The sequence below is a fragment of the Schistocerca gregaria genome, chromosome 2, assembly GCF_023897955.1.
Source record: "Schistocerca gregaria isolate iqSchGreg1 chromosome 2, iqSchGreg1.2, whole genome shotgun sequence".
Taxonomy (NCBI): domain Eukaryota; kingdom Metazoa; phylum Arthropoda; class Insecta; order Orthoptera; family Acrididae; genus Schistocerca; species Schistocerca gregaria.
This window is the reverse complement of record NC_064921.1, coordinates 144,012,293-144,029,407: the sequence shown is the minus strand read 5'-3', so window position 1 is coordinate 144,029,407 and position 17,115 is coordinate 144,012,293. Positions and strand designations below refer to the sequence as shown.

General features: G+C 37.5%; 1 protein-coding gene across 12 annotated transcripts in view; it reads left to right on the top strand.

Moving 5' to 3' along the window:
* LOC126336552 (phosphatidylinositol 3,4,5-trisphosphate 3-phosphatase and dual-specificity protein phosphatase PTEN-like) overlaps nt 1-17,115 on the top strand; it is a 177,760-nt gene that overhangs the window by 30,141 nt on the left and 130,504 nt on the right. For all 12 annotated transcript variants that reach the window (XM_050000389.1, XM_050000397.1, XM_050000393.1 and 9 more), the window contains one exon: nt 6,439-6,559. In XM_050000389.1, coding sequence (XP_049856346.1) covers nt 6,439-6,559 — 121 coding nt within the window. The remainder of the gene's footprint in view (nt 1-6,438; nt 6,560-17,115) is intronic.

The window sequence follows — 17,115 nt, the reverse complement described above, 5'->3', positions numbered from 1 at the left end:
GAAATTTGACTTTTATGATTTTTCCCCCTTGAGACAGTCAATTTATTTGAAATGAAGCGTTTCATTCCACAGTATTTGGCTAGTTCTGACTGTAAGTGCACGTTTTCATCTTCTGACACGTACAACTTTTTGCCAGAACAAGAACCAAACGTGAGATAGTACAGTTCTGGTACGCCAAGAAATATACATGCCGAAAACCAACCTGAAAAGCTTAATATGGGGTTGGAGCCTGTTTATTGTGAATTTGGACATACAAATGTGCACTTCAAACCGAATTATACGTTTTAGTGTGGTTTGTGAAATTCTGCTGTTCTTGGAGTATCTTCTGATGTCCATTTTCTTTTATGACATAATGTAAGACCTCTTAATGCTTTATATGTACGAGCATACGAGCTTCCTATGCCACCATAGCTGCGCATGCCACTAACGCCTGTTTTTCTGACGTTCTGTGGCAACTACTGAAATGAACTTATTTCTAACAGGTCTCAGGAAAATATTGCGAATGGTGATTAGTACTTTAAAAGTAAATTTAGTTTTATGCAAGATGAATTATGTTACGTGTGAGAATGTGCAATGGATTTCTTAAATCACAGAATGTTTGACTCTCATTTAAAACTTAACACTTTGAGGACTGTCCATTAATAAGAATTTTGAGCCCAGAAGACCAGACATTTGTCATTATTTTAAATTTTGCTGGCACAATTGTATCTTAACGTGTAGCACACACAAAAAAGACCAATATTACATGTGAAAGCTTAGCTTCCCTTCCCTTGTAGCTTATTAATCTTAGAGATAAATATTATATGTGAAAGCTTAGCTTTTCTTGTAGCTACATTATGTACATTAATTTAAACCATTAACTTTTCTTATTTGTGTGTTTGCTCTGCTTAAATGATATTGCTATTAGCTGACATCATCACGTGTCCTATGCTCTGAATGTGTGCTGTCATGACTGGTGAGGTCACGTGACAAGAGCCATGATTGGCTTACAAAGTGGCACTGCAATCTCAATTTCAATGCTTTGGAAACTAACGTGCTGTGTTTGGTGGAATTTGAATTTATACTTTCCTAACTATGAAAATATGCAGCGTGCATGTTGGTGCGCATAATAGATCTTTCTAGGACATACTATATTTTTCTCGGTTTCGTTTTCTAAAGTGGTGGCGGGAAGATCTATGCCAATGAATAAAACGTTAACGATTCATTCAAAGGATTAATATGTTTTAGAGTTCCGTGGGAAAATATACTGTCACGTAACACGGAAAAAGTGTATTTTCACCCAGGTAAAAGTCTATTTTTTAACCGCGAAGTCCAGGAAATTTTTTTCCTTGTGCATTTAGACACCCTGTAATATGAATGTAAACATTATGCCATGTAGACTTTTATTTTTTCCATGTTATCTGTTACTTCATTTAAATCCTGGTCCCCTGGCAGACTTGAGTGAGACGGTGGTAAATGCTGACGAATATACATATCATGTACTGTTTACATTAATCTTATTATTCTGATGAATAGTGATACAGTCAGAAGTGAAACAAGGCAGCTGATCTTCAAATCACCTAAGACTATAAATTCTGTGCACACAAGTTAGGTCATTTTAAATGTTTTAAAGAGTAAATTAATCTACAAAATTACCTTACGTAAGATTGACTGCTCAGCTAATGAATCGAACCGAACTACTGTAGCTGTAACTTCATCCATTCCATCTAACTTGTGTCTCGTGTTAGACTGAACCTACTTTGTTGCAATTTTGAAGTGCGACCTACAACTTTTTCCCTTCTTCAATTTAGATTTTCATTTCTGAGTGATGCTTAGATTCGGATACTATTTTTTTCCTTGAGTTTTGAGTCTGATTTTTTGGGTGCAGCTTGGGTTCGGGTAAATAAGGTACATCACAAATGCTTTCTGTAAACTGAAAAAACCAAAGATCTCGAGTACATTTTACTCTTTCTTTTTTTCCTTTCCCATATATTTTTGTACACATGGTAGTAATCTACGACTGTAGATTTGTGCAGTGCTTTTTCAAAGAACTGAGAAATTTAAGTACCTGAGAAGACTTTAAACACCCGCAGTTATCTATCTATTTTCATTAGCTGCTGCTGTAGAAGGGGCTTCGTTTGGAAATGTGTCCTCAAAAATTAATTTAAACCATGTACAGAACGTAGAGTATGCAGCAACTTTATTGCTTTCTGTGTATACTTCATCCCAGGATTGATTTGCTAACATCATAGAAAAAGAATGTATTTTATGTACCAAGAAGATCCTTTTGTAGGTCTGCAGTTTTGGGGGTTTTAATCAAACTCATCTTCAGCTTTATTATTTGAGAGTAATGATCAGAAAGGCTAACATCTCATATGAATACTTAACAATTTTCCCTGTGTAAGTACATGACCTAAGACTGATGCTGAACTTTTTGATTCCCTTGTAATGGAGTTCACCATTTGTGCCTTGCCAAAAGTGCTCAAAATGCCTAGAAAATTATTACTAATTTCACCCTCAAGATCTGTGCACATTCACATCTTCACATATTATTGTCTTAGTTTTGGGGATAAGACACTTTCCAGGAATTGGTTAATTTGTTAAAGAAAATGTCCACATTACTGCTAGGTGAATGGTACACACACAGAATAATTAACTTCCTACAAGTGTCTAGTTCTGTTAATTCAATGGCAGCTAATTCCAAATGTTTGTTCACACTAATTGTAATCAGATCATCTCTAGCTTTAAAATGTGTGTCACCTCTTATATAATTACATAATCCCCCTCTCTTTAGCGTAGTTCTGCAGTAGCGGCTAGCGGATTCATATGACAATAACACTATTCTTCTTTTTCTTGCGCCTTTTTCCCCACATTTGCACAGTGTTGGCATGGTTATTAACAGATTTGACTTGAAACTTCCTGGCAGATTAAAACTGTGTGCCCGACTGAGACTTGAACTTGGGACCTTTGCCTTTCGCGGGCAAGTGCTCCACCATCTGAGCTACCGAAGCACAACTCACGCCCGGTACTCACAGCTTTACTTCTGCCAGTATCTCGTCTTCTACCTTCCAAACTTTACAGAAGCTCTCCCGCGAAAGGCAAAGGTCCTGAGTTCGAGTTTGTCGGGCACACAGTTTTAATCTGCCAGGAAGTTTCATATCAGCGCACACTCCGCTGCAGAGTGAAAATCTCATTCTGGAGATTTGGCTTGGTTAATTTAGGGAGTGGCTGAATGCCCCCTGTTGCGACTGTGTAACCCTGGGACAGAGTATGTGTTTTACTAAATGTTTGGGCATTGTTTAACAGTGGCAGGACTTTGGTACTAGCCTGGTATTCACCTAGTCTGATGTGGGAAACCACATAATAACCTCATTCAGGCTGGCTGTGATTGTCACTGTTGTCAGCCGTTTGACATCCACTGCTAGACAAAGACTTGCTTCGTACTTGTCCTTACATTACATTCTTATGCTGCATGCATCCCTGCAATTCCTGCATGTTTTATGTCATCTATGCACCTTTTATTACACTGATGTGTGAATATTTCCTTATGTCGTGGTATCCAGCATAGAATTTCCTTGTTCCAACTACCATTCATTTGTCTGACCACGTGCCCTACCCACCTTCATTTTATCTTTGTTATGGTTGTGCTCCTGTCTTCTGTTTCAATCTGTTTCCTGATCAGTTTGTTTTTCTGCCTGTCCTATTCTCAACATGCATCTCTTTGTTGCTCACTGAGCAGTTCTGTTTCACATTTAAGATCCATCCATCACTGTCATAATTCATTAGTAATTTTATTATTAATTTGTAGCTTTGTTTCTATTGAAGTGTTCATTATGTATCATTTCAGTCTTATTTACTGGACTTGCAGGCCTGGTTTCAAACTCACTGTTCTAGTTCTTCCGTTAGTAGCTGAAGTCATCTGGAAGAAAGACAAATGATGTGGTGTCATCAGCAACAATAATATTTACAATTTGTTTCACTAATACGTATGCCTTCTTTTTCTGAGTTGAAGGACCAGGAAACAGCTGTTAGTGCTGCTAATAGTATTTTTGGTGTTATAAAATCTCTTTGTGGTTCCCTTTTCAATTCTAAATTTCCCAGTGTTCTTATGATGAATTCTAATGGAAGCTGTAGTGCTTATGTACATGTTTATAGAATACAGTAACACAGGTTGAATTAGTGCCTTGTTTCTCAAGGGCTGGGGGTGCAGATTTTCTGAAACTTAGTCAAAAACCTTGAAATCTATGAATCTGAAAGTGGTAAGTCACACTTATTTATGTTTTCTATAATTTAATTTACAACTTGCAAAGGGTCCATTATAGTGAATCAGTAGCTAGAGCCAAATTATTCCATACCTGATTAACTTTAATATTTGTTTCTGTGCCATTTTTGATAATTTTGGTGACTGGTTCTTATGTTAGAGTGGGGACTGATATATGTCAGGAGGTGTTTTATGTAATGTCTGTCTGTCTTGTAAAATAGAAAAATTGTGATATTGTTTCAGAAACTATCTTCTCTTGCAGGCAATTTGTACCCTTTTATTTTACCTTGCCTCCAGCATAATCATTTTTATTGCAACACCATCACTCGACACACTCGAGTAGCTTTAACCACCTCACCTGGAATTGCTCCCAAAACGCAATTGTTTTCATTATGAACTATCTTTGTTTCCTAGTCATCACTTGAACTACACACACATAAAAAGCCCTCTGAATGCTTGTACAGTTCTCTCTCTCTCTCTCTCTCTCTCTCTCTCTCTCTCTCTTGTGTGTGTGTGTGTGTGTGTGTGTGTGTGTGTGTGTGGTGTTGAGTCATCTGCCATTTTAAATGATTAAATGATCAAATTTGGTGTCTAACAAACAAAATGTTTTGTTCAGACGCCTGTTGTTTCCAATTGTTTCTGTTACTTGTCTTGTCTTCTGACATTACCTCAAATATAATTTCAAATGGATTAGTTAAATTCAGTATATTACTTAAGTTCACTATCACAGTTCTTTGGTATAGTACTTGCCTTGTTCCATTTGAGATTTTCGTTTGTATCAGAATGTAGAATATTGAGCATTAATTACAGTATTGCATTTCTTATATAAGTTCACTCACATTTGGGTCTCATGATGAAATACTGCAAACAACTGTTGTTATTCTGCATCAGCTTTATGGCCATGAAACATGGATAATAGTCGGTTGTATTAGGTTGACAGTTAGGTAGAAGAAATTTAATATGTTAATCTGCTTCATCTTAAAATGTGATAGGGTGTTTTAATCCCTACTCCCTGATGTTATTCATCATATTTGTTTGGAGACCTTTATTTCTCTATTCTTCTTTCTTTCCTTGGATTTTAACCAACCAAAGTGGATCAGTGGTTAAGTCTGGGGACTCTCAATACGGAAGACTGTGATACAAATCCTTAAATCAAATTCCAGGATGCTTCGTTGGAAAGGCTAATTTCCTGCCATATCCTTCGCCAATCTGAGCTTTGCTCTGTCTAATGACTTCACTACAAAACTTCCTGGCAGCTTAAAACTGTGTGCCGGACCGAGACTCGAACTTGGGACCTTTGTCTCTTGCAGGTGGCGCAGTGGTTAGCACACTGGACTTGCATTCGGGAGGACGATGGTTCAATCCCGTCTCCAGCCATCCTGATTTAGGTTTTCTGTGATTTCCCTAAATCGTTTCAGGCAAATGCCGGGATGGTTCCTTTGAAAGGCCACGGCCGATTTCCTTCCCAATCCTTCCCCAACCCGAGCTTACGCTCCGTCTCTAATGACCTCGTTGTCGACGGGACGTTAAACACTAACCACCACCATGACTCACACCACATCCTCACAGCTTCACTTTTGCCAGTGCCTCATGGGAGAGCTTCTGTAAAGTCTGGAAGGTAGGAGATGAGGTACTGGCAGAAGTGAAGCTATGAGGATGGAGCGTGAGTTGTGCTTGGGTAGCTCAGTTGGCAGAGCACTTGCCCGCGAAAGGCAAAGGTTCCGAGTTCCGGTCTTGGTCCGGTACACAGTTTTAATCTGCCACAAAGTCTCATATCAGTGCACACTCCTCTGCAGAGTGAAAATATCATTCTGGACTTCTCTATCGATGGGATGTTAAAGTGCAGTCTTCTGTCCTTCCTAGATTTTTTATTTTCCCTTTTTTCTTTCTTTATCTTCCTACTTTTCATCTTCTTGATTCTAAATTTACTGCTTGCCCTGTTATATTTTTGCTAATTATTTCCTTTTCTGTTCTATTTTAGTTACAGCTCAGCTTCTGGTACGTGTTACATTTGAGTGACTTCCTTCAACTAGCACTTAATTAAGAAACTGGTCATTTCTGTTGCACTCTCTTACCCTGTTCTATTTCAGCCTGCACCTTGTATTACTGTACTGACCCCAGTTTTTAAGTGTGTGTATAATCAAGTCTGAAGTTACTTCTGCTATAGTGCGTAAAGCTCTTGTTACTATTTCTTCCAGAACAGTGTCACTTGTTTCTTTGGAGCCTGACATGAAAATGTTGGTGTTGAGGCTGAACAAATGGGCAATCGATGAGGCTCATAAAGATAAACAAAACAAGTTGTACAGTCCAGATTTTGAGGTAAGTCTCAGTAGTTTTGTGTAGTTGCCTCTAGAAAAGAGAGTTTTATCTAGTATAATTACTTTCATAAATTTCTACTGCCACATATTTAAATAGTTAACTTTGTTGTAATACAGATGTGAGGAACATAGTTGGAAATTGAATTTGAGATGAGTTCAAGACAGATAATACATATGTGAATGCAGGGTTCCTGGTGCATATTATTGATGAAAAGGTTTTGCATTTTCAGCCAGCTGGTATTGTTGAAAAAACATGATGTTCACACTCTTCTGGAAAAGTGCCTAGACGTTGATAATGTACCCCCTATTTACTGTTATGAGTAAGGACTAGTGACTATCTTGTCAACAGAGGCAAGGGCTACAGCTTAGCTTTGAAAGGGATCCTCTGTTAGCGGCTATGTACTAGTAGTGTGTCCAGTAATAGTAGACTTGCCAGCTTATCGAGAATGGCTACAGAAGGATTCAAACACAGTTTTGATTTTTGCCTCAGTGCTTCCTGGACCATAGAATCTTCATTCAGAGAAAGAGGGCCACTCCCTCATTATTAAGCGACATTTACAGTGTCTCTACACAGCACCAGAAGATGAATGTGTCACTCTGAAATGTCATAGTTTTTCAGCTCTGCTTTTCATTAGATAAAGCATTGTACTTGCATGTAGTTTCACGACTGATATCTCTCTCTCATCATGTGTTTTTGAACAGCTTTCTGATTGTGATATTTCCAGCATAGAGTACGAGTATAGGGCAGTAAATCTTTGATGAGAGCTGTTTGGTTGAATCTGGGTGTGGGGCTGAAGGTGAGGCCTTTGGATAGAACAGAGGTTTCGGATTGGGAGAGAGGTTTGGAGGAAAGGTTAACTACTGAATTAGGGTGTTGTGTTTCCAGATTGTGTTGATTGGAATTTTGAGGTTTTGGGGGGAGTGGAGCTGGAAGTGGGAGATTGAGTAGATGGGAGAGACTGGGTCTTCGTGCAATGAGAGGAGGTTGAGGTTTGCTGGAAAGGTTGTGAAGGGTGAGTGAGTTGCCGTTCCGGAGGTGGGAAACCAGGAGATTGGATAGTTTTTTGAGGTGGAGGGTGGCATGCTGTTCTAATTTGCAGTTGGCCTGTAGGAGGACACTGTGAACAGGCTGTGTGGATGTTGGAGAGGAAAGATTCAGGACTTATATTAAGGATAGGAGTTGACGGGTGTGTTCATTGGCTGAGTTGATGTGTTGGTGAAGGATTAGGTGGCTGAGGGCAATGGATTGTTCAGTTTGGAACTGGTATAGGGACTGATGGAAAGAAGGGTTACAGCCAGAGATGGGAACTTTAAGTGTGAGGCCTTTGGTTGTAATGCCAAATGTCAGACAAGCCTGAGAAAATAAAATATGGGAGCATAATCTGGCTAGGGCGAAGGCATGTTTGCGGAGGGAATGTAAATAAAACTTAATGGGGTTGTTGTGGGGGTGTTGTGAGTGTGACATGGTATTAGGTGGTGGACAGTGTAACATGAGGCTGAAGTGAAAATGAAAATAAAAATATATGGGGAGAGATAAAAGTGAACTAGAAAGCAATTGGAGATCTGGTGTGAAAAAAAGGCGTGAAAAAAGGCGAAAAAGTGTTGGTAAAAGATGGGCTATGTTGATCCTGTGGTGAACGTGGGTTGGTAGACAATGATGTGCACAAAGCTTAGGTGGTTGTGTTGCCGCCAAAACACGTTAAAGGGTGGAGAAATTCGGGAAAATTTCGAAAAAACTGCATGAAAATGTATTAAAAGGAGTGGTTTTGTGGTGGCAGATTATGAAAATGAGGCTAAAATTGTCTGACGAAGAAAGAATGACGTTAAAACCTGTGGGAAGCGGCTAAAAATGATCAGTGATGTGGTAAAAATGGAAATGGAAATAAAGCGAAAGTTATTAGAACTAGCCGAAATGGTTGTTAAATAGGTGAAAGGAACTGTTTGTGAACTGGAAACGATGGATTTTATAGCAGCGGTAGTGTTCAAAGCGGAAAAAATTTTTGTTTTTGTTTATGGTTTGGAAGTGGGTTACGTATTATTGAGTATATATAGGTGGGATAAAATTGTATGGTAGATTACAGTAAAAAGGAGAAGGTGAATACAAAGTGAAACTACTTTGCAAAAACAGAAAGAGAAAATAAGATGACAGAAAAGATTTTGAAATGCAACAGTGACAATAACAAACATAATTGTTGGGTTCAAATTAATGATATGAATATAATAGAGGGAAACATTCCACGTGGGAAAAATATATCTAAAAACAGAGATGATGTGACTTACCACATGAAAGCGCTGGCAGATTGATAGACACACAAACAAACACAAATATAAACACAAAATTCAAGCTTTCACAACCAATGGTTGCTTCTTCAGGAAAGAGGGAAGGAGAGGGAAAGAAGAAAGGACGTGGGTTTTACGGGAGAGGGTAAGGAGTCATTCCAATCCCTGGAATCCTTAGGGAGGAAAAAAGGACACACACACACACACACACACACACACACACACACACACACACACACACACACACACACACACACACAGAGTCACAATCAGACAATGGGTACATTGGAGAGATGATTATCAGGAAGACAAGGATTAAGCTGCATTAAGTCTTGGAAACTATTTTTCGTTATTAAGCATCGATGAGTTGATCATAGTCAGTATGTCAACTAGAGCCACAATTATTGCAAGTATATGATGCTGGCAGGAAGAAGCAAGTTACTTTTCTTGAGTGTTTAAATTTTTGTAAAGAAATAAAGGTTAATATTTAAGCGTTTTTTCTTTGTCATATAATCGTATTTATCTATGCCATTACTCAGGTAAAACAATTTTTTAATGTAGTTTCTTCTTCATTTCCGGATGCTGCTTTTAAATTGAGACACCATTTGGCCGTCATCAGTTATTTTGCTGCCCAAATAGTAAAATTCAGCTACTTTCAGTATCTCATTTCCAAGACTAATTTCCCCAGGACTACTTGATTTAATTTAACTACACTCCATTAACCTTTTTTGCGTTTGTTGATGTTCGTCTCGTATCCCCTTTTCAAGGAACTTTCTGTTTGATTCAGCTGATCTTCCAAATCCTTTGCTGTCTCAGACAGAACTACTTTGTCATTGGCAGACCTTAAAGTTCTTGTTCCCTCTCCCTGAACTTTAATTCTCTTACCAAGTTTCAGCTTGATTTGCTTTACCGCTTGAACATCTTCCTTATAAGCAAGTAGATTTTCAGTTTTGTGTTAAGATAGTAAGTTTGTTTTCTGTAGTGTTAGCCTGCTGAAAATTCTCTCTTGTCAAAAGAATTAAACATCTGTCTTAAAAATAAAGTAACAAAACATTGCTACTTTTGCGTATAGTTGTTACATGTGACTGTGTGTCAAATTTTATTCGGAGTAATTCCTTAAGATGGAAAAAATGGGACCAGACAGACAGAAGTTACTTTTGTGTAATATTGTTTGTTCACCTACCGATTAATTTTTACATTATTGTTCATTAAGTTGCCATGTATTGATAGAAAATACAGGGAGGAATAAAATATGTGCATGAGAGTTGATTGCCAATCGCCAAATAGAAGTTTGGTTTTGATGCAGAACAGCACTTAATGAATGAATGTAACAATGTCATTTCCTTGTCTTGGTATCTTAAGTGTTGCAAGTACTTCTGAAATTTCATTTTAGTCATACAGGGAAAATGAAATATTTAGATGATTCTTATGAATAATTTAGATATGCTGATGATAAACAACAAAGTGTGACATACCACACTTAAATTGCTTGCAAGACACACTAATTTCTATGTGAAATTTTTAAGTTACAATTTGCAGAAATGTTTTTCATAATCTTCCATATGTAACACTTAGTGAAGAATTGAAATGTGTACCATTCACCTTCCATGTTTGATACAAGGGCCCCCTTGCATTCAAACCAGAAAAGTGATATATTGAAATTGATTACCTTGGTGCCACTAGTGGCTTAATGACTAATATGTGCATAAAAAATTCAGGAGGATGTGGCTTAGGTTAACCATAGTTTACGATTTTTGTCGAGTTTCTGCTGCTTCTGCGATCTTGTTAAAAAAGATCAACTCCAGCTGACATGGTTGGGCAAGGTGGTTAAGACCCGGAACTTACATTTTGGAGGACAAGGTTCCTTTCTTCATTTGGCCAGGCAGATTTAGGATTTTTATAGTTTCCTCAAATGGCATAAGGCATATGCCCGAAAACTGTTTGAAAAGATCGTGACTAATTTTTCACTATCCTTCCCCATAGTTCCTCAATCTGAACTTGGACTTGGTCTTGAATGGATGGGACATTAAATGCTAATCTTTCCTCCTTTGTTCATCTCACCATACAGAATTTATCAGGCAAGCTATTGTGTGGTGGGTGCGGCCAGTCCATTGGAAAATGTCATTACTGGTAGTGACTTGTATACTTTTTCTGTGCCCTCATAAGAAGTATAATACAAGTTCATTGTCCTTGCAGTTGATGCTCATAAAGAACCTAAGACTCTGCTAGTGAAAGAACTCAAATTTCTTGTTTCCAGCGTTTGTTTCACATCCATTCAGCAGTGTTGAGACTACTACCTTCCAGTGTGGGTAGCGTGGATATTATTTCCCATATCCTTGTCAGAAATACAGCTTTCTGAGAGAATATTTCTGAGGTAGGAGAAGTGATCCATCTGCTGTAGTTGTCTTACAGACATTAGTATGACAATAGGGGAGAGAATGCTGAGGACAAAATGCAAGCACTCAGTTTCTGGGTGTTCACTGTCAGATTAAGTTGTTCATAGGGCCTTCTGAATCAGTTGACGGATTGTGCAGCTCTTCCGGTGTTACTAGTTGCAGAAGCATTGAATACTTGCTGAGCTTGGTTAGAAATTTTGAGGAGGATTAGCTTGATTACAAAGTCCTCCCTCAATACAGTATCCACTGTGTTGTTTGTAGGTGGTGTGCAATAGAGCACGATCACAAAGTACAGGCAAGGAGTGTGACTGTGAACCCACAACCTTGTAATTGGAAATTTGTCAGAGATGGCACTTCGGTACAGAAATGTGGAGAGCTTTGATCAGCCTTCCAAAATGTGTCTGTCTACCAGATTGTCCTCAGACCATCCATATGAAATCATAAGATCTGTCAAATACTTTTTATAGATTATAGAACACTGAAAACAGATGTGTACATTGTTTTCTACATTTTTCTTCCAGTAGTCCAATGCAGATCATTGTCACTGGTACCTCTTGTAACAAGTGTAGTGGCATCCTGTATATAGTTTCTTGTTACTAGTGATATAATTATAGTAACATTTTTAGTAACGCTAATCATGATATAAATTAGGTTCCAACATTGCCACCACCAAATTGTGTGTAAAGAACAATTTACTGCATGAAACTATTCACCAAATCTCTAATTATATTTTGGCATCAATTATTACTACTAGCACTTTCCTATTTTAAGATAGTTGTTCACAGTTTAAATGTTTTTTCCACAGTTTGAGCACATGTCCTTGCATAAAGTCCCCTTTCTGGAAATAACTTGCACAAAAAATTGAAATATATGTCTTTCATTCACTGCACAAATACAAATTTAGTACTAATTACATAAGTTTGACATAAAATAGCAACAGTCATCCACATAGCCCACAAAATACTGCCCATGTACTATTCTGTTGTAATTGATTAATAATGCCTGTACACTAACTGCATTCATAGGTATGTAAGTATATTAGTTTGAGGTTGCAACGGCACTGTCAAACAGTAAGAGTAGAAAGCACAACTAACCATTTCTCTTCAAAGTTAAGTTTCCTAATATTTTCTCTTAGACAGTTTGAACTACTAATAATTCTGTATTTTACCAAAGGAAAATTACTCCTCCACTAAAATTTGTAACTCCTACTCAATGAAAAGATGATGCAAAATACTTCTTCAAATCCCTATAACATTTTTCGGGCTCCTAGCCATCAGAACTGTCCATTAATTACCTGTCTTAAAAAAATCCAAAAAGAAGTCAGCAGTGCACACAGCACAACAGTGTCAATGAAGTTTTCTTTCCTGTCAGTCAGATTAACTTTCTTTCAGTTATGTTCTTAAAGGATCAGCCACTCACCATAAGTCTCTGTGTTCAGTTCCTCTTTAAAAGGGAATGAGCTCACCACCTTCATTCATTACTCACGCCAAAATCCTGTCCAAGACCTCACTAATACATGTTCATGACTTAGTAAGTTTATAAATAAACTTCTTTGTATACATGGTGTCTGAAAACCAACACATTGGCAGCTGCAAGGGATAACAAATAGGAGAAAATCATAAGATAACTTAAGACATTCTGTAGTTTTAAGCTTCCTTCTTAATGAGAACGGTGTATTTCATTTGTGAATGCACTAATAATAGTCAAACTTAACCTTTTCTCTAATTCACAAGTGTTTCACAACAAACAACTTTGATTTGAGTTCCATACTTTTATTGAAGCTAGAGACGATCCTAACAGACTGTGTGTGCCTTCTAAGAAAATTGTTATATATATACCCACGTGGAATGTTTCCCTCCTCCATTGTTATTATTAGTTCTTCTCTCGGTACAGACAGACAACTTTTGATACATCGGAAAGGCTTACATTCAATCTAAACATTGTTATATTATGAACATTTACTACTATTCTTTAGCTCGCCATGGTTTCTTAAATTTGACGGATGCAATCGATGTTGATGTAGCATTCTCAGAACCAGCGTTTTTGAGATTCCCGATTCTCGCGCAATTTGTCTGCTACCGATGTGCGGATGAGCCACGACAGCAGCTAAAACACATATTTGGGCATCATCAATTGTTGCAGGTCGTGGTTGACATTTCACATGTGGCTGAACACTTACTGTTTCCTTAAATAACGTAATTATCCGGCGAACAGTCCAGACACTTGGATGATCTCATCCAGGATAGCGAGCAGCATACATCAACACGATATCAACCTTTTCTGCAATTGGTAAACTGTCCATTTTAACATGGGAAATATATCACGAAGCAAATACTGTCCGCACTGGTGGAATGTTACATGATACCACATACTTAATCGTTTGTGACTATTACAGCGCCATCTATCACAAAGTGAAAAAAATGGTCCAACTAAAACATTCTTATTTCTTTATGTACTATATGAATATGTAATAAAAAATGGGGGTTCCTATTTTAAAAAGTGCAGTTGATGTCCGTTTGACCTATGGAAGCACCATCTAGTGGGCCAACCATAGCACCCTTTGGTTTCCCCCTTCAAGCTAGACAAGTTTCGTTCTTTGTAGTTTTTTCGTTTGATGCTTATTTTGTGAGATATTTGGCCCAGTCACTATCAATGGACCACCCTGTAGACTCTGTGTACTTGAGCAGCTCCAACTTCATAGCCAGTCCGTGTGGCGTAATCTTATATGCTGGTGTAACTGTTGGGTTGCAAAGCATATCTATTGGTTCATCTTTCTGTGGTTAGCCTTTAGCATTTCCCACTTGGCCTTAATTGATCATGGGTGCTTATTTGGCTATAAGTTATTCACACCCATTCTGTCTATCCCCTTCTTGGGGATTAGGCTCACTTCCACAGTACCTCAACTGCTCAGTTAAAAGCCGAAGTACCAGACAACTTGACAAGGAATAGGAATTGGTATGTAATTCATGGAATACTGAGGTACAGTGTAGATCCATTTTACTGACATTATTTAAATCGTATTTTCTAAATTGATGAACTAAACTGGGGAAGATTATGCATCAAAATAACTAGAAAAAAGTCCAATTTGTGAGTAGATATAATTTATTGATTTTGATCACAGAACAGCTTCAACTGTGGGGGGAGAACACACGGAAAGAAGCATGATAGTGCAGATTCAGAGCAAAACATTGTATTACCAGTATGCTGTAAGGAAAATATAGAAGACTGACAGAGACATTATTGAACCAGCCATATGAGAGATAATAAAATGAGTGGGAATTAATTCAGGAAATGATTGCTGTAACGTAAATAAAATTCTCATTGTGTCAGAAGTTAGACATGGAACTATTGTGTAATGTCAGCTTTAACCTCCAATAGTGTACTGTATGTCTTACGTGTTCAGACCATCTAAAAATTGTACAAAATAAGCATATTGGGAATAATTGTAATGACTAAATGGGTGATATTATTGGCGTTGTGTTCGTGACTGTTAGGAAATGAAACTGGAGATGGGCCAAGCCTACAGCCATACGAACTTAACAAAGACGTATTATGAAAATTGTGTGTGGAATATTGGATAAAGGTCAGTGACTTTGTTTGTGGCCTAGTGAGAGCTTTGTAGCCAATTAGAGAAATAAGCAGACAGATTTGAATGCAGATAGTAATACAGTGAAACCTCTTTATAACATTCCTCCATATAACGTTTTCCTCTGTTACATCCATTTTATTCGGTCCCGACTAAAAGCCCATATAAATTATGTTAAATTTTCCTCTTTACTGCGTTTCCTCTATATATTACAATTTCCTCCATGTAACGCTCATATTTTTGGTACCCTGGTCAATTATTTACCTCTATATAACATTTAAGTGACTGGATGTAGACGCATCGTTTTCTGTTCTGTCGATTCACAGTTGGCACCGGCTTGGAAAACCCGCACTCAGTGTTTCATATATCAGCAGCAGAACCTGGTCATGTGATACGTGATGCACATTCTGCTTGCAATCTTTTTAGTGCTATTTCAGTTTCTCAGATAATTTGATGCCAAAACGGGGAATGCTGCAAGAAAAGTGCTGCTGTTTGTGGATAGATGTGTGGCACATCCACCAGACATATCCTATCTGAGAAATGTGAAAGTATTTTACAGGCAATGAATGTAATTATGTACTCGTGGAGGGAAGTCAGTGCTGAAACTATTAAAAACTGTTTCACAAAAGCGGGATTCTGTGAAAATGAGATGGCAGCTCCTGTGAAAGATGTTGCAAGTGATTTGCAAGAGTTTCCGGAATTAATAGGCTGTGATTCTGTCACTTTTGAAGACTTTGTGGTTGTGGATGACAAGGTGGCAACCACAGGAGTACAAAGTATTGAGGAGCTGACTGCAGAGAGAAGCTTGGAGAATAATAGTGTAGTGAAAGTGACAGTGACAAGGAAGATAACCCTGTGCGCTCACATACTAAGGCAGCTGAAGGCTTTGAAACATTCAGGAGATATATGATTGCCCATAGACTTGAGGACGGAACAGTAGTTCAACTTGCTCATTTGGCCATAGAGTCTAGGAGAAATAGAAAACAAACATGCCTGCTCAAATATTTTAAAAATCATAGGTATGTGATTTTCAGATTGCTAGGTTCCTAGAGTTTTGTGCAAATTTAAGTTCCATTTCATAATTTAATTATTAAAGTAATTTTTTGTAACTAATTCTTTTTTAATTTGTACCATTTACTGTGTTTTTATGTAATATGTTCAGTATATCATAAACAAAATTTGGCTCATATTCTATAATTGGGTCAACTGAAGAACGGGATACCACGTGTCAGCTTTGGAAAATGATGTCATATCTTAAGAATCTGTTAGTTTTTTACAGTATAAACTGATCCATTTCCTTTCACCCATCCACCTACTGGGCCCCATATTTTAATTACAAACAACTAATCATTTAATACATTGATCATTTGCAATGAATATCATATTACCGTGTTGTGAAAATTTAAAATGTCATCCATGGCACAATTTGTCAAAGCTGGTTAGTGGTATTCCAATCTTCAATAATGCCCTATAATTATTATTTGGAAGCCTTCCTCTTTATAGTGTTTTCCTCTATACAGTGTTCAGAATTTGTGGTCCCTTGAAAAACATTATATAGAGGTTTCACTGTATATAGTGAAGTCTGCAAGAGGTTCTTATTCAGAATTGAATAATTAATTTTTAACAGTGATGGTAATAGCCATGTGTTTCTTCATTTTCACCATCTTTCCTTATACATTATTAGTTCCCTGGCAGTTTTATTTGTTATCAGTGTGAGCAATACATGACCTAATTTGTTGGCTTGAACTGTTATGAAGTCATAGATGTCAGTCATGCACCGTCACTTTAAAGCCTATACATTTGTTGTGGAATTGATCCTTGCAGAATTGACAAGTCAGTGAATAATATATGGTTAAATCATTTTGGGTGAACAATGTTGATGAAACCAGAGGCTTATAGTTTAAACCAAATAATTATTTGTTGAAAAATCTTTACATGTGTGATTGGTGGCCTCACATAATTTATGAATTCAAATAAAAAAATCTAAATAATAATTAATATAAGTACTGTCAGCAGAGCATTGAATATGGCAGTGTGTAAGCAAAATTCATTTAACTGCACATTAATTCCAAATGTTCAGTTTCCCGCTACCAAATTCAATCTACACCGAAGTTTTTTATCCTGACTAACCACTACAAAAGCATGCAAGTACATCACACATGAATATAAATATCAACTGCAACAAAAATTATAGTTCATAGCTGCCTCAGATCCTGTAAGTTTGTGAAGTCATGCAAAATCAGTCACTAAAACCGCAGTCAAACAATCTATGTCCAGCAAGAAGCTAGTGTGTGT